The 21,673-nt window shown below is 40.2% G+C and overlaps 1 protein-coding gene across 1 annotated transcript; it reads right to left on the bottom strand.

Annotated features, from left to right (window-relative positions):
• Positions 1-6,285: 6,285 nt before the first annotated feature.
• Positions 6,286-10,226, bottom strand: LOC142053915 (uncharacterized). Its single transcript, XM_075086148.1, has 2 exons — positions 10,159-10,226; positions 6,286-9,573 (listed from the first exon to the last, which is right to left on the bottom strand). Exon 2 carries the CDS (start codon positions 9,546-9,548, stop codon positions 8,745-8,747), a length of 804 nt encoding a protein of 267 aa, XP_074942249.1. The 5' UTR covers positions 9,549-9,573; positions 10,159-10,226; the 3' UTR covers positions 6,286-8,744.
• Between the last annotated feature and the right edge of the window lie 11,447 nt (positions 10,227-21,673).

The raw sequence follows: 21,673 nt of genomic DNA, 5'->3' as shown, positions 1-21,673 counted from the left end.
TCTCTCAGGAGAGACATCACTGATTTCTTACAGGTCTTACTGATGAAGAAATTAGTCAATAATGTTATTTTGTAACTTCTAGCAGCCTTTTTTTTTTTTTCCTTCCCCTCCCATAAGACAGAGGTTGTGGTAAAACTGCGTCTTCCTGGGCCTCAACGCATGTTTAGTTTTTGCCTACCTTTATGCCCTCCTTGATGAGAGTAACAAATCAAGTTCAAGCATCCTGTACTGAAGGATCCGTCACAGAGTCAGATGCTGTGAAGCCCTGACTACTAGGTAAGACTTCCACGAAGGTCTATCAACAAGTCTCAATCATCTGTACGGGTTATTGCTTAGGGACAAGGGACAAGTCTTTCTACCTAGGGGCTGCTGCTGTCACTTAAGCATCCTTTGCCAATACAACCAGTGATCATTTGACACACGGGGGACTTCCAGGATTATGGCCAATAAACATTTTCCACTATGAGAAGAACAACTAATGGTCATGAATCACGCATTTTCATGCACTAGAGAAGATGGCCAATACATAAAAACCTCCTTACTAAATGATTTTTGAGGAATGCTTTCCTTAAGAATAAGCTGGGAAATGTTTGTCTGTGTGCAAGAGGACATAATCCTGCCTCATGCAGAAATGACATGGTCCCACTGCTTCAGAGACAACTACAAATGGAAAGCGCAATTGCAAGAAAACTAAAGGTTATTTTTTCTTTCTTCAACTGAAGGAACAAATAGCAACAACAAATTATTTTATGTCAAATTCCAGGTGACCTGAAATGAAATACTTCCTTCTCACATACTGCAAGCAAAGTGAAGAATATGCACTGAAGTTGTGACCCAGGAGCTAGGAGAGGCATTTTTTACCCCTCACGCTACTGACTGGCACCTATATGCAAACACATCTTCCTCCTGAATTAAGTTGAATCTATTTTCCCCTGCCCTCCTTAGGAAAGGATCCTGGACACTGGGCAATTGCCTATTTCTGTCTCTAGGTACAAGGTCAGGGGAAGGGAGAGCGTTCTTAATTACTCCTGTGGAAGCACTGCCAAGTATCGCCACGGAGATCACGGTAGCCACGCAGCTGGAGTCCTGCCTTGCCACTGGGCCACATTAAGCTTTTTTTATAGAATGAGAAGCAGCACTAATAGGAAAGGCTGAGGGACTCCACACCACTTCTCCCAGTCTAAAATATTATAACGATTCTGACATTCTCTGTGCAAATAGGTGATAAGTTCAAAACCCATCAGGTAAATGTAGGAAAAGAACTGAGCTCTTCCAAGTCCTAAATTCTGTGATGTTGGAAAAGTTGAGAGGCCAGGACAGCTTCATCCCTCGCATTACAAAAGTTTAGTCTCAATTTCTTCCATCGGAGAAAACTACTCATGAACATGTGTTACCCATGAATGTAACACAAATCAGTGCTTTTCAGCAGGCTTGCTTCTAATTTTATATACACCCATCTTACATATCTGTATAAAAACATGAGGAACATATAGCAATGAAAACAATCATCTGATTGTATCTGAAACAACATTAGGTATCTTCACAACAAACAGGAATTATGCATTGTATCCAAGACTTACTGAGGTAATTATACTTTTATATTCTATGGTGCTTGCTGTGTGCAAAATAACATCTGAGATCATTTAAGACCTACTGCCACAGCAAAACACATCCTTAATTTTATGCTGGTGGCCCATTATAAAACAAAATCATAGCTAGACCGATCTTCCAAGTCCCCTGTGCTAAGCTATCGCTTGCTCTCAGCAAGGCACAGGTATAGATTTGTGAACTTCTGCCGATGGAACCACCTTCGTGCTTTGATACTTTTAATGCTTCTAGTGACATCAGCTGCCAAAGTGCTTCTTAGCTACAGACTGGATTTACAAAAGACTTAGATCAAAATGGCTTGTGCGGGTTTCAGGACAGAATCTGATTTACCTACACAAGTAGTCAGAGAGATCATCCTATATAGCAGAATCATGGCTGCTCTCTTTACTGTCTAAATCAGGCTTTCATTTTCCTGTTCAACTTTTAGGTCCACAGAGCAAAGAAAGATGAAGGAAAAGGGACTTAATCTCATTGTGTTTTGTACGATGTTGACTTAGAGGAATACACTTGAAGGCAGCAGCAAGCACCTAAACACACTGGAAGGAACAGAATCTGCATGCACTGAAGAACAATGTGAAAGGATAGCAGTAATTGTATATTATTATATATTCCAGTTCCTAGTTTTAGACTTCCACATTTACCTCCCTTTGCCCCAGAGAGTTTCAGGTGAGGTTTTCTAATACAGTTTGAAGGTTGATATCAGGCAAGCAACGAGCCTCTTTCCAGAGTGGACAGAATAACCGATTAAAAGCTCTCCAAGTGTCATGCCTCTGTATACCCAATTCTATTTTTACTGGGCACACTGCTTGCCAAAATAACATTTAGTTGGGTCCAGATGCTCAGTCTTCCCTCTTGTTATACCCGTTTGTACAGGCACCCATTAATTTTGAGCCAACGTTACTTTGCCAACACCTTATGTAGGGGAATTGGAACAATGGAAAACAGCCGCTACTCAACTTGGTGATTCATTTAAAGTTTTGTTTCAGCAAAGCAAAATTTGTACCAGTCTGCATCCCAATTATCTCAGACAAATCTGCCATGATTTGTAATTACATTATTATTTTAAATTAATCCATCCGTGAATTACAGTTGTCTTTTGTTTATTCACTGGTTTCGAGTGGTCTATAAAAATGAGCAAAGCTTTCAGCCATTTATAATAAAAGCAAAATGACTAAAAAGATCTACTTTTTTTTAGTTTGCATTAATGAGTTCATCCCAAAATATATATGCAATAATATAGGAAATTAAGTTATAAATGTAGGGATGTGCTCTGAGTCACCATGAAAATCTGCATGCAAATGCATAATAATCACAAATCTACATTATTACAATATTAAAAAATACCTACAATTAAATTATCATGTGGAAATAATCATAATGTTATTGGAAACTCAATTATTGTGGCAACCCTTGTCGGGGAATTAGCAGGCTATGGCAAAGGCAAGTCAGACCTGAATTCATCAAATATATATTATCACAATATTACATGTTCACTTCGATTCCATGCAAAGACAAACATCCTCACTCACTAGTATCTGCTCAATGCATTTGTATTATTCATGAACAACTCTGTGATCTATTATACATACAAAACTGATTGTACGCTGCTTGCCGGAGGCTACAATGCAGAGACACAGAATTAATTTTATTATATACACATGCATGATAATTGTGTAGAATTCGGTCAAATATCAAACTCTGCTCCTGTGCTCCATTATTTTACTTTCCAAAAAGAGGTCTAAGGTCAGCAGCAATTTCTCTTTGGCGACAGTGAAACTCTTTGTCATTTAGAGTAGAAAGTTCCTGGGTACTAATGAGCCTGGAGCTGTGATGAATGGTCACACATTCCCTTTCCTTTCCAACCCCCACCCATCAAAGGGAAAATGTAACTTTTATTGAGATTCTCAAGAATTCCTTGCCTCTCATGCTTGCAGAAGTCACTTTGGGGTGTGGACTTAGAGGCTTGGTTTTTCAGAGATGGAGGCAACTTTTTTATTTGTTTTGGACACTTGGCTAAAATTGTGTGAGATCTGTACAGTTAAGGAAACTTGTTTGCAGCTGTAGTTTTATTCCTGTAGGAACTGCTGTTATTTTCAAGACGTTTAAGTAAACCCACCAGAAGTGTTTTCGCAGGGCCATCTTCCCTGCTACAAGTTTTCATTAAAAACAAACAACTACCTCCCCCTTTCTTCAATAGCACAAAAGAATGATGGGGAGACCTTTTTCCTCTTCTCCCAAATCTTCCAAACTTTTTGCCAGAAAAAGAAAGATTAGTGTCATCCAAGACATTTGTAATTCTGTGAAGAGACAGGGAGATAGAAATGCATCTAACTTGAGAAGGGACTTGAACAAGCAGCACCACCTCAGAGTCCTGGTCTGGATTCAAATGTCATTGAAAGTCAGCAGGACACTCAGCTGCAATGATTCAGTTTAGGTAAAAGCCAGCTCTAAGGGAGTAAGTGGTATGCACGGATTTTGGCAACAATAACTACTGTCCCTGAGCTTCAGAGATGGGTATCAGCTCTGATGTACTGCAGTTACACAAACACCCCTTATGCATCTAGCCCAATGATACAAAAGAGTTGTTTTGGGAATGAGAAAAAGAGAAAGGTCATCTTTAACTGAGCAAAACAACTGTCCAGTGTGCCATTCTCCACACTGCATTAAAAACCAAACCCTGAAACATCTTTCCTTGTATTTCCATTCACCATCCAGGCTTCTGGCCATCATGCCCATCTGAATCTCTGAGCTTTTAGACTGAGGAACATTTACTCCTTTCCCCATGCATTCAGAGTAGGGTCCCATTCAAGCATATCCCAAACCCGCTCTTGCATTACTGTGCTGCTTTCAACAGTCATAAGCAAAAGGTGCACTCCAATGCATTTATCTTGTACATTCATAGCACTTATAGAAATAAACTGTAACCTCTAAAGGGTTTCTCTAAGTCTATTCATGAGCAAGGGGAGATTTAAACAGCTTCATCTTTAAATCTGTCTTTTGTATGCTTATGTCATGCCCAGAGTCCATAATTTTCATAGCTCCGAGAATAATGCAGGATGATCCACATTTAGTAGTGCATGGCTTGCAAGTTTACCACAATATTATACATTAACTATAAATTTGCAAAATCATCACTGTCCTAATTAAGGAATGTGATAGACACACAAGAAAATGTCAGGAAGGAGGGTGTGAATTAATCTCCCACGTAACATGTGGCTCCATCACGAGAGGTAAGTGAACATGTTAAGATGGGCTGTTTATCTTGGCTGACTCATTGCCATCAACAATAGAAAGAGCAAAAACACAGCTTTGATCAGTCTCCAGGGCAGCAGTTTAGCTAACTGAAATGCTGGAGGTGGAGAAGAAAAGCCCTTGTGTTAAATGTCTCAGTAATGCATATTTTCACTTAATAGTATATAACTCCATTCTGTTCTTAAAGATTTCTGGTTTTACACAGGCACAACCTACACCTTTTTTAGTGATAGCAATGACTCCAAGGGAGTTGGCACCTTTTAAATATCCCACTCTTCCGTGGTAAACCCATGATTATTTTCTGCCATTTCAGGCTGGCTAGGCAATTAGGTGAGCAGCAGGACCTTAAGGCTCAGGCAAGCATCGTTTAACTTCAACCTTTGCTGTAAAAGTAGGTAACATAAGCTGTCAGGTTGTGGAGAAGGTTCCTTCTGGTGATCATTAGCTCAACAGGCTCTGGCAGGCAGTAAGATAACGGGGAGAAAGGCCCTATCGAAACTACTTGTTTTGTTATCATTGTCCAAGACCTGTGAATTCTTAGGTACATATAGAAAGTTTCAGTAACTCAAGCTCATAATTCTCACTAGCAGTAAACCCATGTGGTTTGAGTTCGGATAAAAATACATATTTTAAGAAAATCAGTTCAACCTTGTGCGAACTACCAAACCTCTTAACCACATGAGGAGATCAAACAATTTGGGTGGACAAACTTTTATTAAACCTGAGATTGTAGCTCTGTCTGGTATACTTGAAAACACCTCCATGGGTTTCCCATGTCATTCTGGCACTTTCCCACTGACCTTCAACTGCTAAAACATACAAAGAAAAAACCATAGTTGTTAAGCCAAATTTTCCAAGCTTGTAAAATGAAATCATTTTAAAAATCATGTAGCTTTTAATTGGTTTGCCCAACTCCAGTTATTAGTAGCCACACTAGAACCACCAGCTAAACAGCAAATTGTTGCAAAGACCAATGTTATTTCCTCAGTTAACATTTATTTTGCATGTACCCATAAAAGCACTACATAGAAACAGTGTGCACACACAGAACAAGTCCTGGCTTCATTTTCTTGCCAGCTATCAGACAGCATTGCTCATGCACAAATCTTCTGGTAGTTAATATTAGTAGTGCAGAAGCATCTACTGATCCCAGTTAGGATCAAGAAATTTTATGAGAGGTGGTGTACAAAACAAAGATTGTCACAGTTCTGACACAAAGCACTTAGAGATGGACAAGTTGACAACTCAACTATTGCTGCACTGTGTATTATATAAGAAGTATTTTTTAATGTTATTTTAGTCACCCTTAAATGGAAATATGACACTATGTGGTAATGGAGGGAATTCCACTTCTTGCAACAAATGCAGGACAATGTTCTATCTCAGCAGCTACCAAGGCAAAATAGCTACTTTGTCTTACCAGGGTTTGTTTGTTTATTTTTTAAATATTTTTGTGCATATATTTTATTTCAGTGGAAAATTCAATGACATGGTAGTATTAGTCAAGCTGAATTTAGAAGATAATTAATTTTCAAACAACATAAAAATAAGAGTTGCTCAAAATTAACAAAACTATACATTTTGACTGTCTTATCAATGGGGACAATTTGACATTTGATTTCAAAATTCAGTAATATTTTTGAGACACATGGCCCTTCTCCAACACTTCTTTCCCCAAGAGAGATGGTATAATAGTGGTTTGCTTGCATTTGTTTAACAGAACACTTTCTCTCACTCTTAACCAATGACAGAAAGGCTTTTCTGGTTCATGAAGTACAAAAAAAAAAAAAAGAAAAAAAGAAAAAACCCAAATCTTTGCATAACCCTATTTGCCATGATCAACCTTCCTTCTTGGGAGGCATATTAAGACAGAGCAAGTTACCTTTGAAGTAAGTCTAGTATTTAAGTGTTCTTTGGGAAACCTGCATTACTGACAGAGAACAGCTTTCCCAAGACTGAGCAGAGAGCTGGATGGGACCAGAGCTCAGGAGTAAAGTCTCCCAGTCACATGCGATCCCCAGCTCTCTTCTGCAGCCCACTAAAGGCCCCTGGCAACCCGAATCCCCCAAATGAGGCAGTAGAGGATGCTTCTTCAAATATCTCCTTGATGCCAAGGATGTTTCTATGGTAATTCTGCATTCAAAGTTACAGGCTCGTGCTGTGTGAGAGGCTACACCAGGGCCCAAGGAGATGAATGAACCTATCTAAGGTTGTGCATACCCAGGGGGCTTCCATAATTTTGGGTGCACAGAAATACAAAGACAGAATAATGACAATGTTGTGCTGCACTTCAGTTGTTGGATTACTTCAATACCTTGTTCACAGATGTGTGCATGTGAATCTAATCAACCAAACTCCTTGCAGACAGCAGAGATTGTTTTGAGACATTATTCCTGCTTCTGCTACAGAAAAAGAAGCACCAGCCTTTCATAACCTCTTGTATACAGGGATGTGTGTGTGCGTGCATACGCAAACACACACCTCCTCTCTACACGCACAAAAAAAACTGAGGATAAAATGTTTCCTAGATATAGCACATTATTCTCAGAAAGATATGACTTCTAGTAAGAGACTCATCTTTTCATGCAGAAAAAACACCAAAAACCTGTTTGATTTTTCATCTACCTAAAAATTTACAACAAGAAAAAAAAAAACACAACAGGGGAAAAGGAAAGGTAGCTCTATCAGAAATAAATATCTAAAGGAAATGAGATTTTTCCATATCACTTTAAATCCTAGAAAAGGCAGCTTTTCAGTATCTTTCCATCTTGAATAATTTTTTGCTTCAGATACTAAAACAGCACATTCGACTACTCAATTTGCTGTTCAATAATGACTTGCATTGTCTTTTAAATGCATACAAAAATGTTGCATCTTTTTGCTTTCATTTTCCCTGTGTGTTTGTTGCATACTGACATCAAATTCCCTGCAGGCATCCTAACCTTGCAATTGGAGAAACAGTGCTTTAGGGTTTTCCATGTGTCTAATACACCTGGATAAAAAGTGCTAATTGTTAGCAACTTCCATTAAATGACAGCAGTAAGGCACAAAATATGCTTGATTTGCAGACGCTAGTGCCACTGGGAGTTAGCAGCAGATTAATAATTGTGCAGACCTTGAACATTCCCCTGGCACTGCCAGTCTGGGTTTCCACTGTAACACCAGATTACAAGGCCTTTGTTTTTAGCTCACTTTCCTAAGGAAATAAGGCTTAGGCAGTTCCACTGTCTCCCTGTGCGTGTGTTTGACTGTCCTGCCTTCCCACAATAATTTCTGGTCAATCTAAATACATCTTATGTGAGGGTCGAGGTCACAAATGTACAATAGCCTTAGCAGTTTTGTGAAAAACAGGCAGCTAGGTAGATATTGCCAAGCCTGAGCGTAAGTATTTCAAACATCCTGGCTTTCTAGATTCAGGCATTCTTGTGAACAAATGAACCCTAATTCTGCTTAAGTTTTGTTAGCGCTGAAAGTAGAAGGGATATGTGCCATATCACATATTCAGTAGGCAGCAACTCTTCAGTTTGACCACCTTTACAGGTCAGGTGTAAGAACAGGTTCCCAGTTGTGGGTTTTGTTTTTTTTTTTCTTTTTAAGAAGCTATATGTCAAAAATCCTATTTCAGCTTGAGGCTTTGAGTGTGCATCAGGAGGCAGCTTCTTGCACAGGTACAAGCTTGCTCCAGTTTCCTCCAGACAAGTTCAGGGACCAACACTTTACCTTCTCCTTTCTTCTTGCTCTGCTGCTTGTGCTGCTGTTTCCTCTCTGCTCTCAGCGCATGTGGGCACGTACTCTTGGGTATGAGGACACCACCCCTATGGCGTGCAAGCTTACTGACGGCTCCGGTGGCATTACAAAGCTCATTTCTGCATGCAGCAACACGATTATGGCGAAGGTGAGGGTGAGGTTGAGCGAATGTGTTTCAACACTTCTTTCTTGGTATTTATTACCATGCCGTAGCATTCCTGCAATCTGGCCTGCTGCTGCTCCAGCTGCTTATGCAAGCTTCTGATTGAGCGCAACAGCAGAAGCCGTCGGTACATAGCTAGCTGGAGCCGATACTTCTCCTTTTCCTCCTTTTTCTTATTTTCTAAGGTCTCCATTACTTCTGTGGTCTTTGTCCAAATCACCTGGCCTAGACTACAAGGAGCCATATCGCCCTTAGCACTGGTCCCCACCTGCAGCATGTGGCAGCCCCTGGGATCCTTCCCTGGCAGGGCAGTGACAGCTTGTGGGGGCTTGCCAGCCCTGCTGAGTGCCCTTGGGACCTGCAGCACCTCTGAACTCGGGTCACCATCGCAGCAGTGGCTTTTGGAGCATGGGGAGGCAATGCCCGCAGGCTGCAGGTTACGAACTGCCGCAGGGTATGATGAGCCACCTAATGATGTATTTACAGCTGTCAGAGGATGCTCAGCCAACCCAGAGGCTGCCCACTGTGCCTGGCTACCACTAACCATCTCTTGGCCAGCAAGGGCTTTTGCCTGGGCTGCAGCTTTGCTGGAGAGGATGGACAGCCTCTCTGGCACTGCTGAGTTTCCCTTTTCTTCATTAAGGGTGGCTAACAAAGGGCTGGCAGAACAACACAGAGATGCTGCTATAGCATCATGATTCAGAAGTGGGTCTTCATCATCACGCTTATTTGGGATGTCCTCTTCATCTGCTGGCATTACACCTACTGTCTCAGCCATTTATCGCAGGAGCTACAGAAAGTTTCTGTGGACAAAGTGGAAGCAAGAGGATTTCATTTCCACATACACACACACAGAAGCCCAGTGCAGAGTGACATTTGAAGAAAGAACCTCTCTTTATATTTAAGCAATGGACCTATTACTTTTCTAATAAAGCACAACCCTTGGGTCACTTCGGGCCATTTCTTGTGATTTGCATTAGATGTTCTTTGAGACACAACATTAATCCAATAATAATTAAAATGATATACTGTACTATTAACATTCTCAAATCTTTAAAGGCAAGCGATCTATCCCTGCAGCACTGGCTGTGCTGACTAATTAAACAGAATACAGTTGTAAATGGGCATTGTAAGCACTTCTCCCATTTAAGAACACAGCTCTAACAAGTGTAGTTTGTAGAGACGGGCGAGTTATCAGGATTGATCAGCTTTAAAGGGAGGCGGACGTACTACAGACAGCAGGTTGCATTTAAATGCCCTCTCCAAAATTAATCTGTCTGCTACCAGTTTTTTTACAAAGTTGCCTTTTCCCCTCCTATTAATTCTAATAGTAAAGGTATATTAGCACCATGCTAGCCGTAGACAGGAAAAAGAAACCAAACACTTACCAAGGTTACTGGGGGAAAGGAAAAGAGTTACAGTGCACTGTGTCTGTGTATCATGTTTTCTTGAATGTGAGTCAGCACAATCTGGAACAGAAACATCACAGTGCTGGAGCAGGAGCAGCAATAGCATTACACTGTTCCACCCAGCAACAACACAGTCAGTCCCAATCACAGAGGAGTGCAGGGCTGGTTTCTTCCCCCGCCAAGAGGATATTCCTCCCTGGCATCCAGCTTTTATGTCATTTCTGAGCACCAAAATGAAATCCAAGGTTGGATGACACTTCCTTTCCCACCTTAAAACCAAACATACCTGATTCACTCATTCTACATGGGGACATTATCTATGGCCCTTCCCGTCCCTGCCAGTCAGCAAGGAGGTAACACTCCACCAGAAAGAGGGTGAGGCATTCTGGTTTCCAGTGTACACATTTTCTTTCAGAGAAAATAAGCTTAGATATGCTTTATCTGCATGAACAAACTAAATGCAAAAATGAAACAAGCATTCAGTACCAACTGAATACTAAGCATAAAGGCAGGCAGAAGCTGTAGATTTAAGTGTTTAATGTGCACCCATGTTTAATTATGTTGGCCTAATCTTTAAGGAGCAGCTCTTCATCCAACTAAGGTATCCCACAGAACAATAAACTTTATCTGCACCTTTGATGTTCAGAAAAGCTACCTTCAGCATCCTCTCTTACTTGTAATGCCAGGAACAAAATTCACAAATCATGTATGTGCATCTACTTCAGTCAACTTACCACAGGGCTTCAGTTGCCCCAAGACTTTCTGTACTCCATTTTGCTAATATAAATAGAAGAAAGAACCAATCCAAAATACTATCTAGAATCTTCCTGGAGCAGGAAAAGAATAAAGGTAGATCCTATCTCCACTCCTACGTATGCTGCAATACAGATAATAACTTCTTATTTTTCATCTGTACTGACTATCTTTCTTTCTGATGAATCTGTTAGGATATACTTCCAACCTTGAACATATGAAGTCCGGTTAACATAAATTCAGATTTGCACCCTGAGGTCTAGCTTGAATACGTTTTTTTGGTGCAAGAGATATTTTGCACGGAACTGGTAAAATAAATTAAACCTTCTGTGTTTATGTGCCAGATCATGCTTCAGATTATATAAATAATACAAGGAAGATATTAATATCCAGCAAGTTAATAAACCCTCAAGTTTATATCTTGGTGATTGTCATTTATCACAAGTTATGGTAATTGAAGAATACGGAATTCAAATGACGTGGATTTTACTGTATTACACACTGGAAAGGTTCATTGTAATACAGCATTATGTATAGAGTCTTTTTAGTTTCAACTGCTTTCCTCTCCAAAGCACTGCAGGCATATCTTCCCACTACAAAGAGGACATTGGATGAGTGCTAGGTAGTACATAGTCTCCAGCTATGTCAATACTTTTCTATCATAAATAGATGTTCCTCACTTCTACCTTTGTAGCAATTTGCTGCAAAATAACTATTTTCTAATACTCTAACAGGGCATGAAGAAAATGAGTTTTGGGTTTGGGTTTCTGGGGACTTGTTTTGCTGTTTGGTTTTGGTTTTCTTTTTTTTTAAAGGTCTCTGCAGCTTTAATTTTTTCAGCAAAATTTTACAGGCAGCAATGTCTGAATGGGTGGGGAGGGGGACAAAAAAGTGGGTTTGCACACCAAATTAGTTTAATCAAAAATTATATTAAATGTTTTATATGTCTGGATCTGGATGGAATATATAGCATCTGATACAAGCAACTAAACAATAAAACTACAAACAATCAAAACTTATTGAGCTAGATGGCTTGTCATAGAATATTATGACGTCAGCTGTAATCTATGAAGCTAAATAGCAAAAAATATTCAGTCCATTGGACTTAGCGATTCAGCAAAATAGAAATATCATAAAAGATACATATTTATTATTGCTAAAATGCAAGTGCCACTTATGGCTAGGGCTGCATGCATGTTTCTGTTATTACCATCCCTTCCGTTGTTCACAACTTCCTAAAATCTCACCTGGAGTATCAGATGGGAATTTTCTAGATTCAGTTTCTGCCTGAAGGTGAATGTATCCCGAACAAATTAGCCAAAAAGACTGAGATGCTTGAGTACGAAAGCAGGAACAAAAACAGTCTTACTGCTGGGGAGATTTATAAAAACCTTTCAGGAGAAAGTCCTCTTGTGCAACACACAGACTGGGGAACAAGACCACAACTCATTTCAAAAGGAAACATGTAAATTCTTGTTCTGATACACAACCCTTCTTTTCCCCCAAGACTGTTACCTTGACAAAGTGACTCCTACAGTTTAGCCCCCTTTTATTTGCAATTAGGCAGCTTAGTAGAGAGACCTGAAAAGACCTTACATTAGCTTCCGCTGCTGCAAGAGGTACATTGTGCCATTTCACTGATGAAGAAACATTTTGAGAAGATTTTGCTGTTCCCACTGAGAGCCCGTCACAGGCAGACTTTGCTCAATGCCTCTTGCTCATTCCTGGACTTGTTTTCCAAGGCAATATTTGTGGGAACCTTTCCAGGCAGAAGCTGCTTCAGATTTCACAGTGAATACCTCTGTCAGTCCAATGCACTGAGAATTTCAGGTAGGTAAAATGAAAGCAAAGATGCCTCCAGTTGAGGTTCATTGCATTTTATTACCACCCACTCACAAGTAGATGCAACTGCAGCAGTTTCAAGGTGCAGACCCTAGGGAACCACATTCAAGCTGTCAGTCTTCCATGCCCCTGCAAAGGTCTATGCCAGTAGAGGTTTTTAATCCACCACACTCCTTCAGATATTAGCTAGAAGAGGTACTTGGCAACCTACAGGCTCATTCATACCTGTAAGCATGTGCTGAAATGCTCTGTGCTTGCCTGCCTATAAAATGAGGGCTTAGCCATCACGGTTGTATCTCACATGGCAACAGGAAAGAAATGGTCACAGGGGAGTCCCTGCAGATAGTCATGACAACTACTTCTCCTTTCACTTCCAATTACAGTGCCATTCCCTGGTGTGGACAGACGTGAGGACAGGAAGGTGCTTGGTCTTGTTTTTTTATTAAGTACAAATATTTTATTGAAGTTCAAAGTGTAACAGCCAAACACACGAACAGCATCAGAAGGTGACAAGCACTGGTGAAGATATGTCATTATAAGACTGCAGCCTGTGAAGCTATGTTGTTTTGTATTTGAGTTTGGGGAGTACTTTTAACAAAGTAGTAAAAAAAATCCTATTACACAGTAGTGTAATTCTATATTTTACATTAATGGTTCTTAAAGATCAAAAGCCATATTCTATCTGTTAATGTACACACTCACATGGCCTCCTATGAAATCAATGAGATCCACATGTGTGCGTCTGAGTCCTAAGTTTTTCCCCAAAGATTCTTTAAAATCATTTTACAGAGCAGTAAGTCATAGAAGAAAGTCATATGTTCCCTTTCTTCTGCCTCCATACCCAAAAGAGACATGAGTTATTACAGGCTGCTCTGCATTATGCTGGATGGTAACGGTACCCCGAGGGGCCACTGGCCAGCTAGAGATTGCCATCATTCTGCTCTCACCCTCATCCACACCTAGACATTTCTGCAATCCCTTTACACCAGCAGAGAAACAAGAACGAAATGGAGACCAGCTCCACGTGCAGCCCACTGATGATATCAAGAAGTGCTCTAGATATTTCAGCAGCAGGGAAAAGCACAACGGGATATCTCAGTGGCTTTCAGACAGAAGGAAATTAAGTATCTGTACAGAGCTGCAACACAATCATGTGTGAGGATAATCTGGAAGCTTTTAAGAAAAAGCAGAGTGGATACTTGATTTTACCAGTGGGGAAAGGTTCAGTGGCTTCAAACCTGAAAATCCAGGGTTTCCAGTAGACTATCTTTATATTAAGGGCAAAAAACATTGAAACAATCTGCCACAACTGGCAAAAATTAACAGGCTTGCTGCCACTCTCAACAGAACTGCCTGTCAGAGGTGCAAATCTCTGAAGGAGTAGCTCAGACTGCATTCAGACTAAGGTTGAATTGAGTTTGCAAGCTTTGAAATCTCAAGACTGCAGGTGCCAAAGTGACCCAAACACTAGGAAGGCCTTGATGACAGCTCTCACTGCAGTATTTCAGCAACTTTACTCCTAACCCTGCTTGGGCTTAAATATTCCCAGGGACACAAAATGAAAAATATATTTATATGGTTTTATAAAGATATTTTAAAAGTGGAATGTTTTTATTTTTCCTCAAGGCAGCAGCTGTTCTCCCTACCATCTATGTGGAAAGCATTAGCTTATGATTTGAATCACCATTAACTGAGTAAAAGAATAACAGCATCGTTGCCTAAACCAGTTTACAGTCTAAGTCCACATTCCTGACATCTGATCCACGGAGCTGTGTTTTTATGCTGAAACAGCCACAAAGATCTTTCTAAAGTCTTGTTGTGAACTCAGGGATCTACTTCAGCTCGCACAATAAGCAGTTAACATTGGCACAGAAGCCACGATGAGTGGCAGGAAGAAACCGTGGGCACAGGTAGCTGGGCTTTTGTTTGATTTTCTCCAGTCTGGACAGACCGATCTGTTTTGAGCACACCCAATAGCCATCAAATGGGCCAGCACATTTCAATGCAGAGCAAACTCTGCACTTCCAAAGTGGGTTAATAATGCTTCCCAGTGGAAAAATAAAGGAGGAAGGCTTGCACAACCACTAGGAAGTAGTAGGGGGACAAATGGAGATCTTTATATTGACTTCAAAACCAACAATGAAACTTGAGGACTGCCAGTTTACCCCATTTACTGTTTCTTCGCTAATGGAGAGAACACGCTTTTCTGTAATTCGTTACAATTGTACCAAAAAGGAAAATCTGATTAAAAACTGAAAAAATGTTGGGTTGCAAAAAATAGCTTCCCTTACATGTTAAGTGAAAAATAAATTCTAAAATATTAAAGGTTTGGGGTTTTTTTCCTATACTAAAGAGAAGATTGTGGTTTATGGTAGAAAAATTAAAGGTGACCTTCTTCAGCGTTATGTTTCTGTCTCTATTTTTTTTAATTTTAATTTTGCAGGGTGCCTATGATTTTGTTCAGCAAAAAATAAAGTGTGGGAGGGGAAGAGAAAAAATGCAAAAGAATTTCAAGTAGGACGATCACATAACCTGAGATGCTATTACAGCCTTTCTGTGGAGAATAGACTAAAAAATTCTTTCTGCAGAAAAGATGGTACTTGAAATATATTTGAATAACCTCCAGTATTAAAAGATTTAAAAGTATTGCTCATATATTGCAAGAACTCCATGCCTAGCAGGTAAATACTGGATTACCCAACCTAGCTGTTAGATTTCAGATGTGAAAATGAGCATGTAGACAACTCGTGTCTAGTTACAATTCACATCCGGTATGCAATGAAAGAAAAATCCTTTCTGCTAAGGAATATGTAAACAGACTGTGTAATTTTTGATAATTGATGCTTATGTTTGCTTTCATTTTGACACTTGATCATAACTGACAAACCGATGGCTAGGAAAGAAGAAAAACTTTAAGCTGTAAGAATAATAAACAGCGCACTGTGAGAGATGGGGCGGGGAAACCCTTACACGAGGGGAAAACAGCAAGTGGGGCTAAGCCACAAATAGATAGACAAGTAATTGTTTGCTGTTTCACCACAACTTAAAATTAATTTACAGGCCTTTCCAGAAGCCAAGTGCATTTTTTTAAAAAAAGTAACAATATTAAATACTTTAAAAAGGGTGTGCCTTTTCTGCCTTAGCTGTTAAACCAGAATAGTATTAAGTGAGAATATTACGAAAATTACATTTAATATAAAATTATTTTTTAAGAAACGGTTTCAGATCAAGCACCTAAAAAATAAATAACGGATGCATTCATGCTGTTTGAGCCTAACCATTTCTGTGAATCTTCAACTGACTCATGAGGAGCTTAACTCTACAGATCAGTATCAAGGGCAGAAAATACTGCATCTACAAACATAATCTCAAAAATTCTACTTTCTCATTCAGTATGCCTTCGTGCGTAGCCCACCGTGGTGTTGCCTACGTATCAACCCTTGCATAGCACCCAAAGCAATCCAGCTTTACTCATAGTGTCTACATAGGCTCACTTGCTGTCTGTGTTGTCCACACACAAACACAGAGTGAAAAAAGCTTTCCCCAAGCTCACTCGGGGCCAAGAAGAAGGTCAGGCTTGCTCACTCCATAATGCCTTTGAGGCTGCTAACATGGCTGAGATGGATGAGAGTGAGTAGGATACAAGCCTGTCTGTCAGCAAAAAACATGATCTCAGCAGTATGTAGTTTAATTGATCTAAATCTCAACTACAGCAGAATTAACAGACTCCAACAGGGATAGAAGGCATATGGTCCACAGCTTTTGTTGTACTTGACCGTGTTCTTACTTTGCAACATAGGCATTGCTCAGCAACCTGGATTTTGGCAGCCTGCTTCCAGCGGTTAGTACAGATAATTCTTTCACACCAGCAGTTTCATTTTTACATCCAGAGGCTCTTTGCTGAGTGTCTGTAAAAGCCCAATTCATCACCTGCAGAAATATCAGCTAAAACCCTATCACTTTTCTATAAGTAAAATCTTTAAGATATTAGAAAGTAACAGAGAAAAGATAGCCATATACAATTAATGAAAGATAAGCCTCCAAATGTTTGGATGTTTATTTTAGAGATGTGTATCTACAGATACTTATTTCTTAAAGGAAGAAGACGTATGGAGTCCAATTTTGATTTGATTGAACAGAGAACAGGCTAAGAAAAAAGAATCTGAGATACCAATCCCATCGAAGTCTCAGGCTGAACAGAAGAAATAATGTGTCCCAGAAACAACAAGCATAGTTAGGTTCTGGATGTCAAAATTAGGTAATGCTTCCTTGTACCACTTAAGTTCCCTGCAGCTTTGCCTGCTTGAATCGTGAACCTTTGTTGAACCTCTCTGCACCCCAGGCAAATGTCCTGCTAGAATCCCACTGGCACGTGTAGTCCCAAATCCTCCTTGTACCCAGAAGGCATTAGCAAGTTGTTATTACCTCCAGTGACACAGGTCACAATTTTATCCTCAGTCAGGCTTACATAGCCTCCTTGAGATCTAGCTGAAGAGCATTAAAAGAACAGAGCAAGACCATTGCCAACTACCAATGTATTATTTGCCACCTTGCAAGCTTTCCCTCTGTCCTTTCTAAAACCTCCACCAAGGCACCACCAGCACCACCTTAGTGACCCCAGAAGAGATCCCAACACTTAGTGGAGGTATTATACTAACGAAGATTTTGAGAGCAGTAAGCAAAAACATTGTGTTTGACCTCACACTTGGCAAATTACTCACTGTTCCCTGCTTCCCTTCACAAGATTGTCTTGATAATAACCCTTGCCAGTAGGCATCTGAGACAGAGAGTGCAGCAAATAAATAAATAAATAAATTTCTACATATGTGAACTCCACTTCCTTAGGCAAAAATAATGATTCAAATGAGTGAAGGATCTGCTGCTCTCTTATGTATGGTAGTTGTACATACACTAATGTGCAAGAAGCCTCCCAGAGACTTCTGTTATCGCTCAGGTAAGCAATAATTCAAATTGCCAGTCTACTGATTTAAGGAACTTGAATTAATCTCAAGGGAAGGTTGCTGTTTTGTCATTCTAAAACGGCAGCACACTTCTGCAGCTTCTTTCAATATAGGTTGAGGGAATGAGTGCATATCACGTATGCCAGAAGGAGGTAGAATTGGCCAAGCTGAGCAAGTTAAGGCAATCCAGAGCTTTGAGACAGGGGAAGAATAAACCCATGCAGAAGGACACATAGTACATGTATGAACAACACCCACGGAGACTGTTTGAGATCTTGCTTTCTTGCTTGGAAGAACAAACAGTCCTTTATGAATTCTGCTCATTTTTACAGACAAAGCCACCAGTAGAAGTCATAAGAGTACAGGGCACCTAATCTGGATAATTTATCTCATCCTAAAGTGTTTTCAACACAGACAGGAGAAACCGCCACTTGGAATAGGCTTCCCTTAACTTCACTTTCAAATGATGTAACTTTCAGATGACTAAGTCCACAGTAGTGCTCCTTATCCATGAGGCACATATTACTGAGAGAGACTGAAAGCTCAGCTGGAACTCTTGGTTGGTGGAGAGGGTGATCCTTACATTGCTACAGCCAAACTTCTTCCAGCAGCCACTGGTTTAGGTGTTTCCTGAGCCTGGTGCTTCATCTAGATAACTGTGCTTAATAGTCATTGATGGAACAATTTGCCTAATTCCCTTTTGAAGCCACTTATGCCTTTTGGCTTCTATAACATCCCATGGCAATGAATTCTGCAATCTAATTTTGTTGCGTGAATAGCATTACCAACAGAGCAGGCCACACCTTTCCAGGGATTCAGTAACAAGCTGACACCATCTTACTTTTGTCTTGTTTGATCTCATGAATCATGAGAAATACAACAAAGATTTCCACATCTGTCTGCGTTTTTTCCAACATGAAAAATCTCTTTTAAAACAATGTCTATGAATGGGCAAATGACCTGCTATGCTTTTGTACAAGAACATATATTTCTCACATATCTTGTGCTACCATAAACCCAAGGCTGGCTGAGGCTGTTCAGCAAAGGCAATAAAAAATGAGGAGCAAATAGTTATTTGCAGCAGTAGAAAGAGATGCAAGGCTGGGAGGGGACAGGGAATCCCCTCACTCCTGGAACAGTCCAGGTAGAAACAGTGGATTCTCCCTGGAGAAGAAAAGCTAGGAGAAACCAGCAGCAGCTTTAGAGGGAGGGTGAATGAGAAAAAGAGAATGGGAGAAGTCAAAAAGATGTCTTTAGAATTCCACAAGAATTAAACTGGAGAAGGGGGAGTGGGAGGGACAGTGGAGAGGCAGGTTAAAGGATCAGATTCCTATCATTGCCAGCAAAAAGTAGGAAACGAGACTTGGACTGCCTCTCTCCCAAGTCCGCTGCCCTAGGCAACTGTTTACTTTGCCTTTGCCCAAGCCAGCATGATATGTTATAAAATGAGTTTCCAAAATGCTCTGAGTCACCAGAACATGGATGAGATCTGTGGATCCAAGCCACCTTTCAAGATTATGAATCTCTTCTGAATATCCATTATGCCAATGATATATAACAAAATCACTGCTGTAACGTGGTGCACATGTCAACTTTAAGGATGCAGTCCCCCTGCTCAGATGGCATCAGCAGAGGGACACATCAGCATGGTGGATTACCAGAGCAAATGCTTTTGCATGCAAAGTGATGCAATGTGTTTTAACAACAATTGTTCCCCTATGTTTGTTTCTGTGTCAGGTTTGACACGACTATCTGCCAGGACAATGCTCAGGATCTTTCGCATTGCTTTGCAGAAGCTGATTATGTGATCAAATGCTTAAAGCACATAAAATCATTTCCAAGATTCAATGAGATAGATGCGCCAGAAAAGTCAGTAGGTGTTTGAAATAATTGATGCTAACAGCTAGACCTGGATTTTTCAAAAGAATATGCGTTTTGTTTTGAATTTGGGGTCTTTTATGTTCAGGGAATTTTTTTTTCTTCTACTGCACTATCATATAAACTGCCTAGAAATTCAGCCTTAGCATAATGTTCACATCAAATGAAATTCACCCGTTAAGAAAGAACATGCACAGGGTCCTCCCTGAAGTGGAAAAAAGGAGTCTTTGTGTAAAGCAGATACCCTGTGAGCCTTCTTACCCTATGTGGATGCCTGGAACAACACAACAGACGCCATTGGCATAGTACAGCTGATGCTTGTAGGACTGAGAGACTCAGCACTGAGCTGTAGCTCTTAGCAGCCCTTTCCCCCCATCTGCGACACTAAAGTTTTTCCAGTAAAGGCCCAGACTCCCATAGAAATGTTGCATTTATGTATGGCTGTAGAATAAATGGGTTACCTGCTCTTCTCTTAATCACTTTTATATTGCATTTCCAGCGTACCCTGAACCATCTCACAATGCCCGACGTGAGGAAGTGTGACTGGCATTCAGGAGGCAAAGGCAGAAGGCAAAATGACTGCGGCACTTGCCCGAAAGTCATGATATCATGTAGAGGATTCATCCTGTGAAAAAGTTTTGAGTCTAGCATGGTACCAGTGTCTTACTATGCAGTTTACTACTGAGAGGTATTTAAGCACTGAAACCAATGAGAAGTGGTACCTATACACTTTCAGAAATCTGTCATTAATTTCATCATCCCATAAATCTCTTTAATGGAGACATCCTTCATCTTTTCTGCTTCACAAGCCAGTTGTGAAGCTTAATTACATGATGATTATGAAGTCCAGTAAATACAACTTATAATAAGAGTAGTTAATGAGATTTCTGTCACAAGCAGACTTTATCTCTTGTGAAATATTACCCACATGTTGCAAAAAAAATTGTTTTCAAAAGAAAAACACAGACATATTCAATATAACACAAATCCAGCTTCATTACTTCTGTAAATAACACTACACAACTCAATGATATTTATTAACATGGCATGGAAAACAGCATAGACTTTTCTGACCAACGTGGAATACTGTCTGCCCATCCATATGTCAGTCATTATCTGAAGTGCCTGGCCAAGACTGGGACCCCAGACCTACAAGGGCTCTGATTCCCAAGAGATCTAGTGGCTTAAGTACCTCCAGTGACCTGACTGCACCAAGCACCACGTAAATCCACTACAAAGACATTGACTCAGTTTCAGATTGTCTATACTCAGTAATGGAGCCTTAGCTTACCGCTGAGCCCCATCTATAAAAAGAGTGCATGTGACATCATTGCAATTGCAATGTACTCAGCCAGTGCCAGTTCAGATTCCCCACGCTGCTTTAACCATTTGTCCACCAGTCTTTGCATGACCAAAGTACCTTGTTTTGCCAGAAAAGAGTGAAGAAAGGAAGAAAAATAAAAAAGAGACTGTCTAAGAGGTTATGCAGTATTAACTATGGCTGAAGGGGATCCAGTGTGAAGGCAAGTATTTTCCAAACAGATACTCGCATACTGACCAACTAATTCATTACATAGCACGGTGGACCTTGGCTAGATGACTATGTGCACACATAAGACGTAGAGAAAGTGTTGCCTGTATATTCAGTGCTTTCTCAAGCAGTAGTAAAGCATATAGCCTAACAAGGGTAGAAGGACTCGAAGGGGGAAGGAGTGATTCCTTCAAAAGACAGAGCTCTTTGGCGCGCATCCTTCCCATACAGAACAAACATACATCCGACCCATGCTGTATATGGGCAAATGCATTTCCTGTTAACAATTATGGTATGGAATTCATAGATTAATAAGACTTGTGCTGAGCTCAGGCAGGAGTGATTTTTCAGCACATGAAGCCTGTTACAGCAAGTTCTGTTAATATTCACCAAAGGAAAACCTGTTTGTTGACCTAAAGTGCGACTGCTTCCTATTCTCTTCTTGTGAAATTATTTAGGTCCTGTGGGACAACTGTACTGAGCTTTTGACGCAAATATTAAAATTCTATTTAGATGTACAATGTTTTAA

This window comes from Phalacrocorax aristotelis, chromosome 2 (assembly GCF_949628215.1).
Source record: "Phalacrocorax aristotelis chromosome 2, bGulAri2.1, whole genome shotgun sequence".
Classification (NCBI taxonomy): Eukaryota; Metazoa; Chordata; class Aves; order Suliformes; family Phalacrocoracidae; genus Phalacrocorax; species Phalacrocorax aristotelis.
This window is presented reverse-complemented; position numbering and strand designations above follow the sequence as displayed.

Excerpts from the sequence above, each read along its gene's own strand:
- LOC142053915 (XM_075086148.1), bottom strand. The coding sequence starts at position 9,548 with ATGGCTGAGACAGTAGGTGTAATGCCAGCAGATGAAGAGGACATCCCA.